This window comes from Piliocolobus tephrosceles, chromosome 10 (genome assembly GCF_002776525.5).
Source record: "Piliocolobus tephrosceles isolate RC106 chromosome 10, ASM277652v3, whole genome shotgun sequence".
NCBI classification, from domain to species: Eukaryota; Metazoa; Chordata; class Mammalia; order Primates; family Cercopithecidae; genus Piliocolobus; species Piliocolobus tephrosceles.
In genome coordinates, this window is record NC_045443.1 from 3028232 (window position 1) to 3036534 (window position 8303).

The 8303-nt window shown below is 55.4% G+C and overlaps 1 protein-coding gene across 1 annotated transcript in view; it reads left to right on the plus strand.

The window, feature by feature from the left end:
• The window catches only part of CACNA1C (calcium voltage-gated channel subunit alpha1 C), a 640117-nt gene that overhangs the window by 621468 nt on the left and 10346 nt on the right, over positions 1-8303 (plus strand). The window contains exons 42-47 of the mRNA XM_026447798.1: positions 5-102; positions 195-656; positions 2250-2602; positions 4747-4851; positions 5359-5487; positions 8047-8153. Of these exons, the coding sequence (XP_026303583.1) occupies positions 5-102; positions 195-656; positions 2250-2602; positions 4747-4851; positions 5359-5487; positions 8047-8153 (1254 nt within the window). The remainder of the gene's footprint in view (positions 1-4; positions 103-194; positions 657-2249; positions 2603-4746; positions 4852-5358; positions 5488-8046; positions 8154-8303) is intronic.

Below are 8303 nucleotides of genomic sequence, written 5' to 3' on the forward strand. Positions count from 1 at the left end.
GCAGAGGGAACCTTTCAGAGAACTCCAGACCTTTCCAAAGATGGCTGTGAGAAGGGGGCGATGTGCCCTTCCCCACCTGCCACCCACCGACTGCCCTCCATGGTCCTGCCTGCTGTCATAGCCCCCAGATCTCTCAAACACTTCACTGAGGCTCCCATGACAGCCCCTGACCCCTGGTGCCCCCTCCTAATAAGCCTTCATCCCTCCTGGATGGGCAAGTGGATTCTTCCATGAGAGGGCAGCCCAGCCCCCAGTTCACACACAGACAAACCTTCCGGAGGGTCAACTGGCTGGGTGGAGGATGCCAGGGCCCTGGAGGGACAGGCCTTGGCCCGAGGCTGTGGCTGGCTGGGTGGAGGATGCCAGGGCCCTGGAGGGACAGGCCTTGGCCCGAGGCTGTGGCTGGCTGGGTGGAGGATGCCAGGGCCCTGGAGGGACAGGCCTTGGCCCGAGGCTATGACTGGCTGGCGAGCTTGGAGAAAAGGGAGCACGATCCTCACCATCCTCCGCTTGGGTTCCAGGCTGGCTTGCGCACACTGCATGACATCGGGCCTGAGATCCGACGGGCCATCTCTGGAGATCTCACCGCTGAGGAGGAGCTGGACAAGGCCATGAAGGAGGCTGTGTCCGCTGCTTCTGAAGATGACATCTTCAGGGTGGGTGGTGCCGTGGCGCACGCTCGGCCTCTATAAAGTTGTTTGGAGCAAGAGGGTGGGCTGGGGTTTTGCGGGGAACGTCCAGGGGAAAGAGCTGCACCAGAGGAGAGAGCCGATTCCAGGCTCTTCCTGATTCGCTGTCTCCTCACCCCTTTGCCTTTTCCAAGCCTGACTCCATCCCAAGGCAGGGCTCCCTGGAAATCGTGGCTCCCAGTGTCACTGGCTCTCAGAGAAGTGGGAAGGAGCCGCCTCCCTGAGGGAAATGTTTCCTAGGAGAAACTTCTACGTGAGAAGTTGCAAAGTGGTCACCCCTGGGGCACATCTAATCTACAGGCTTGTTTTGTTTGTTAATATTTGAAAATCTGGCACATTCAGGTCAAAATCAAGACTTCTGGCATTCCTTAGAAAAGTCAGGAGACCTGGCAATTTTGCACTTGTATTCCCACAGGGCAGCAGAGGGCTGGAGCCTAGTGGCGGTTGCCCTTTGAGATGGAGCATAGCGTCCGTTCTCCAGGTCTCAAAGACCCCTCCAGTCCTCCCCTTTCCCTCTCCTTTCCTGGAGACTGAAGCTGCCCAGCAGTTGCAATAGTGAAAATTAAATTAAAAATTAAAATGAGGGGCATTTATCACTCATTTGTGTTGCCTGCCTCACCCCGCTGGTGTTTGGTTACAAATCCTTCTATAGCAAGGGAGAAGCTGCCAGCCATAATTGTGCAGGACCCTGCTCACACCTCTCTCTCCCGGCCCCGAGCCCAGTTCCCAGGCTGTGGAACACACAGGGGGCAAGCTGAGCCCATCCTGCCCCTGCTCCGTCTCTTCCTCATCCTTATTCTCATCACTGGGAGACATTCATCACTGAGTGGCCTCAGAGACATGGCATGGTGGTGACACAACCCAACAAGACCCCAGAAACCAAGGCTCAGTCACCAAGGCCCAGGGATGTTCTGATGTCAAGGGTTGGACCAACCTTGCAAATAGCTACTTGCCCACTTCCCCAGGACAAGGAAAAGAATACTGGGGAAAAACACTGGCTCCAGGTTTTAAATCTCTCCGAGTCCCCGAGGGGAAAAAAGACCATCATGCAGGAAATTCTTCATATTCAAAACTGTTTGGCCAACACAACTTTTAGCTGTGTGAGCACATTGGATTTCCATTTTTTTAATCTGGTTAGCATCTTCTTGTCGCTCTCCCAGCCCCCGCCCTCACGATGTGCTGGCTGCTCTTAGGGACCACCATCCTAGACATGCCCTGGAAACTCACCCCAGCCCAGGGGCTTTGCTGGAAACCTCCAGGGCAGCTTGTACCAGCGACAGCCCCTTGCTCAATCCCATCCCCACTGGTGGGTGGGTTCTCCCAGCTGCCACAGAGGAAGCCTGGAGCCTTGAGACTCCGGGTCCCTCCCTCTCTGGAGCTGCCAGGCGTGAAGAAGGTCCTCAGGTGCTCCTGGCTCCCAGCAGGGCTGGGCCTCCCCGAAAGAAGGCAGCCTGGCCTCCCAGGCCCTGTACGTCCCTGACCTGGCTGTGGAGTCTGTTCTCTGGGAGGAGTGGGTGCTGAGGGGCGTCTCCTCCACCCGCCCCTCCTTCTTGCCTACAGAGGGCCGGTGGCCTGTTCGGCAACCACGTCAGCTACTACCAAAGTGACAGCCGGAGCGCCTTCCCCCAGACCTTCACCACTCAGCGCCCGCTGCACATCAACAAGGCGGGCAGCAGCCAGGGCGACACTGAGTCGCCGTCCCACGAGAAGCTGGTGGACTCCACCTTCACCCCCAGCAGCTACTCGTCCACCGGCTCCAACGCCAACATCAACAACGCCAACAACACCGCCCTGGGTCGCCTCCCTCGCCCCGCTGGCTACCCCAGCACGGTCAGCACTGTGGAGGGCCATGGGCCGCCTTTGTCCCCTGCCATCCGGGTGCAGGAGGTGGCGTGGAAGCTCAGCTCCAACAGGTAAGTGGGAGGCTGGCCACCCCAGGCAGCACACAGGGCCCACGTGTTGCAACCCTCAGGAGACAGTGGAGGAGACGGAGGCCTCGGCCGGCCACTTGCCCCTCGAGCTTCCAGGAGGTCGCTGCCCCAGACCCCAGCAAGAGCAGGAGGCACTCTGCTGTCTCCCAAGTCCTGCCCTTGATCAGACATGGCAGGCTCAGGGCAAGCCAGCAGTGTCCTACGGTACTGGTTCTCCCTGTCCTCTCCCGTGCTTCCTGAGTGGCCCAGTGTGATCCTCAGATGTATGCGTTCTGGCTGCACAACTGAAACCATCCTGTCTGCCCTTTACCAAGTCTCTGCCCAAACCTGGCCTTTCTCCCAGCTGAGATGGGAATGGCGTTTCCATTGCTTCCCTGGAGCCCCTCTGCCAGCCTCCCGGGGAGGGTGCCGCGCTGTGGGAGGCGCCGTCTGTGGCACTGGCCCACCCCGCTGTGGGAGGCGCCGTCTGTAGCACGGGCCCATTCTGCCCAGCACAGGATCATTCCTGGAGGTCTTGACTGCACCTCTTACCCCGACTCACTCTTTTCTCCTCGTCCTCTGATCCCCTGTGCTCTAGGATGCACTGCTATGACATGCTGGATGGTGGGACTTCCCTCCCGCCCTGGGCCCCCACGGGGTTCCTCCCTGTCTGCATTAGCAGCTCCGGGGTTCCCCAGTGGGGCTGAGAGAGGACACACCCTGCATGGTGCCTGGCCACGCTCAACTGTGCTGCTCTTCCAGAGTGGGACAGTGGCTCCCAGCAGGCAGCACAGCCCCCCAGCATGCCAGCTTCTTGACATGCCTGCCCTCCAGCTCAGAAAATAATAGAGAAGTAGGAGCTTCTCTCTAAACCCCTGGAAAAGTGTCCATCCAAGGAGCAGGCGCGCCTGCCGCTGGCCTGCCCATCCCTCCAGAGGGCCCATTTTCAAGTGGCTGCATGCAAGCCCATGGGACCCAGGCATTTAATTGTGTCAGACGACAGGCTGACCATCTCCCTGTCTACTTTCCTTTCTGGGGCATGCTTCAACTGATGAGGCCTGCACTGCTGCCTTCTGTGCACAGGGCAGCGTGCTCGGCACTGGATTTTAGGTGCTGGCCTGAAGGGCTGGCTTTGCATAGAAGAGGATCTAATCTAGGCATCTAGTCTTGGGCGCCTACCCCTGTCGTGGGGGCCTCATCCTTCTCTGCAACCTTACGCCCCTTCTACAGCCTTTGAGGACTCAAGTCCTGGGTCCCCACACCCCCTTCTCCCCTCTGGCCTCCTGAAGCCTCTGCTTAAGGAGGGCTCCATGTTTGTCTTTAGCATCTCAGGGTCAATTAAATCCCCGCCTCTAAGGGCATTTTCATGGAAGCTTTGTCCTCTGTGACATAAGGGGAGAGGGATGTTTAGAGGAGCTGGGGGAGGAGACCCCCGGGGATTTCCTTGTCCCACAGATACATCTCTCCACATAGCAAACTACATGCAAAGCACCCGGCACAGTGCCCAGCACACAGTCAGTGCTCGTGAAATGTCGGTTCCCTCTGCCCACTGCAGATGGTACAAACAACACTCAGGGCATCAAGCCTCAGCTTGGTTAAGAAGAGGAGCATAGCCCATGTCCCAGCTCCCTTGTCCCTGTGTCGCAGCTCAAGGCTAAGGGCAGCTCAGGCCCTAGCATTGCTTGTGCTGAGGATGGGCCAGCACGTCCTGTGCCCGGTGGCCCCCAAAAGTGCTGTTGCCTGCCTGCTGCTGCTGTGTGTCTCCAGCTCCTCCCACCGTGCCTCGCCAAAGCCCACGCCACCTCCCTCCCCTCCCAATCCTCCCGGAGCTCCCACTTCTCACCTTTCCTTCCACTGCAGGGCGGGTGGCAGTCTGCAGTCCTCCTCTTCCTCGAGAGAGAATTGCTTCTACCCTGCCTGAGATGCTCAGGGCCAGGGCACTGATGTAGCACTCGGCTCGGAGAGGATGGACCAGGATCTTTCCCTGATGCCCTCAGGGGGGTCTGAGGATAAAGTGGGCCCAGCATGCAAGGTCTATAGAAAGCAAGACAGAGGGAGGCACTGAGCTGAGCTCAGACAGGAAAAGAGGCTTTGGTCCAGAGCTGAAGAAGACATGACCCTGTGAGCAGAAGACCCTGTCCCAGCAGGGAAAGGCACGCCCTGGTGTGGGAGGGTCTGGAGCTCAGGAGGGATTCAGGCTCAGCAGGGACTCAGGCTCACTGCCCTCTGCTCAGGAGAGCAAACTCCTCTAGGTGAGGCTCCCTCTCTGTGTCTTTACCCCAGGGTGCCAGTGTCAGAGTCAAGGGCACCATCAAAATAGGATACCAGGGACTTCCCAGCTATGCCAGATGCCAAAGACCCAGGTGTCATAGCTGGGGGTGAGTGGGAGGCAGCCTCTAAGGCAGGCAGGGCATATGTCATTCCAATTTCAGAGAAAGGGAAACTGAGGCATGAGGTGGACCAAGTGACTTGGACCAGAGGGTAAGTGAATTGGGGTCAGGACTCAGATCTCCCCCTGGATCCACAGCAGACATCCTTCTCCCAAACGGGACCCTCACTCTAATCTTAACACTTCCGCGGATCCATCAGCAATCACAGAAGAACAAAGCGCCGGCAACTATATGCCTGTTCACCTGTGTGTGCTTGTGTTTGTGCACGTGCGTATGCATGCATGTGTGTGTGTGTGCTGCTTTACTTGCTGAAGGAAGGGGAGGAGGGTTCGCAGTTCCTGATGTTTTTCTTCATCTTGGATATTGTAGGTGCCACTCCGGGGAGAGCCAGCCAGCCATGGCGGGTCCGGAGGAGACGTGTCAGGATGAGACCTGTGAAGTGAAGATGAACCACGACACGGAGGCCTGCAGTGAGCCCAGCCTGCTCTCCACAGAGATGTGAGCTCGCTGCCCTCTGCCGAGGCTGACCCAAGTGTGGGAACAAAGCTGGGGAGGCAGGGGAAGGTCCCTGAGATCCCTTCTCTGGGGCTGATTGCAGGAGGAGAGGAGATCATAGAAAAACATCTGCACCATCTCTCTCATCTCCTCAGTGAAATGGGAGCCCCCTTCACACACACGCACACACATATACACACACACACACACATATATATACACACACACACACATATACACACACACACATACACACACACACATATATACACACACACACATATATACACACATATACACACACATATATATACACATACACATACACACACATATATATACACATATACACACACATACATATATACACACATATATACATATATACACACACACGCACACACATGCACACACACATACACATATATACACATACACATATATACACATACACACATATATACACACATATACACATACACATACATATACATATATACACACACATATACACACACGCACACATACACACACGCACACATATACACACACGCACACACACATATACACACATATACACATACACACACACATACACATATACACACACGCGCGCACATATACACACACATACATACACACACGCACACATATACACACATACATACACATATACACACACACATACACACGCACACACACACCACATATACACACACGTGCACACACACACATACACACACACACGATGCCGTTTTTAGCTTGGTCTTTCCTTGCCAGGAAAATTTCTGAACATTGTTTTATAAACATCTTAGGCAGTATGACATGGTCATAAAGACATTTTCTGGTGAGACTCAGTGCACACACATACATTATTGACAATCACACAAGCGTTTCAAGACACGGCTTATAATAAAGCTGCCCAGAAGAGGGCACTGGTGGCAAAGCCAGGCCTGAGATTTCTTCTCCTTGCTGGAATTCTTGGAGGATTTTAGCTGCAGATCTAGATTCTTTAGAAGGTTATGACATTCATTTGGTCACTAATGACTAGCCCTTAAAAGCAGGCGCAGCACAGCACAATAGAAACTATCAGAATGCGCCAAATGTCACAAAGGTAAGCACGTGCTGTGAAACACTGGCTTAATGGCCCACAGACGTGTATCTGGGGGTCGCCTTGTGAAACGTCTTAGGACTGTGGGTGACATCCACAGAAGTTTGAGACACATTGTTTCAGCAGCTTTTTCTGGCTCTTTTCACCCTCAAAGCCCCATCTCATCTGTTACTTTATTTGTGACTCACAACAGGTCTCTGAGGCAGGCAGGGCATATGACGTTTCAATTTTGTAGAAAGGGAAACTGAGGCGTGGGGTTTTCCCCAGGGGGAAATGCCTGGGTTCCATGGGCTTGCATGCAGCCACTTGAAAATGGGCCCTCTGGAGGGATGGGCAGGCCAGCGGCAGGCGCGCCTGCTCCTTGGATGGACACTTTTCCAGGGGTTTAGAGAGAAGCTCCCACTTCTCTATTATTTTCTGAGCTGGAGGGCAGGCGTGTCAAGAACCTGGCATGCTGGGGAGCTGTGCTGCCTGCTGGGAGCCACTGTCCCACTCTGGAAGAGCAGCACAGTTGAGCGTGGCCAGGCACCATGCCGGGCGTGTCCTCTCTCAGCCCCACCAGGGAACCCCGGAGCTGCTGATGCAGACAGGGAGGAACCTCACAGGGGCCCGGGGCAGGAACGAAGCACTCACCGACCCATCCCAGCATGTCAGTCTGTTCGGTTCCTGAGAGGACTTTAGAGTGAGGAAGGAGTAGCCTTGCAGGCTTTTGAAGACAGGAAAGGTGTGGCTGGAGGTGGTGGGAGGGGGCACCAGGTTCCCCACTGTGGGGGTGTGGGGAGAGCGGCAGCCAGGCCAGCACAGCATGCGGCTTCCCTGGGTCCAGTGCTTTCTGCTCCGGAACTGGACGGGAAGAGTAGCAGAAGCACCTCCTTTTCCCCAGCATAGAAAGAAGAATCCAGTGAGTGAGGAAAAGCATGGAAAGAGTCCCAACCAGCGACTCTTGACAAATCGATCAACCACCCTGTGCCTTCGTGTCCCCATCAGCAAAATGGGGCGGTGGGCGTGACAGGCCTTCTACTTTTCTGACTCAGTGAAATACAGTCAATATAAAAAGGGGAAATACCTGAAGCTTCCTTTAGATAACTGTCTCTAAATTGATTTTTAGGGAAATGAATACCATTCCTCAAAACAACTTCATGGGCCTAGGATTCTTTCCGCTTTCTCAACACCTTTGACCCCAGAGTGCCTTCACTGTCCCAAGTCAGAACCGCAGGCTCATGAGACAGGCTGCGGGTGGGGAGCTGGCAACTCCCACTGAGCAGGCCTGGAAGACGCCAGGGGCAGGCCAGAACTTCTTGAGGTGGCAGTTCCCCGAACCTGTCTGTAAGCACAAAGCGGGTGTCCCTTCACTAAGGATCAGAGCAAAGTGCTTTCCGGGGGTGCAGCTGTCCCTGTGGGTGGCCACTTGTCAGCCTCCTGGAACAAGCCCCAAGAGCTCTCTGTTCCAGGCTGTCCTACCAGGATGACGAAAATCGGCAACTGACGCTCCCAGAGGAGGACAAGAGGGACATCCGGCAATCCCCAAAGAGGGGTTTCCTCCGCTCCGCCTCACTAGGTAAATGCACCCCTCGCTCTCCAGATGTGGCCAGTGGTAACTCCCAAGAGAACGCCGGTCAGGTACTCAGGGATGACTGAGAAACCATTGTGGCCTGCCTCAAACAGCCCCACACAGTGGGCGGATTTCCAAAGCAAGGAGACAACAATC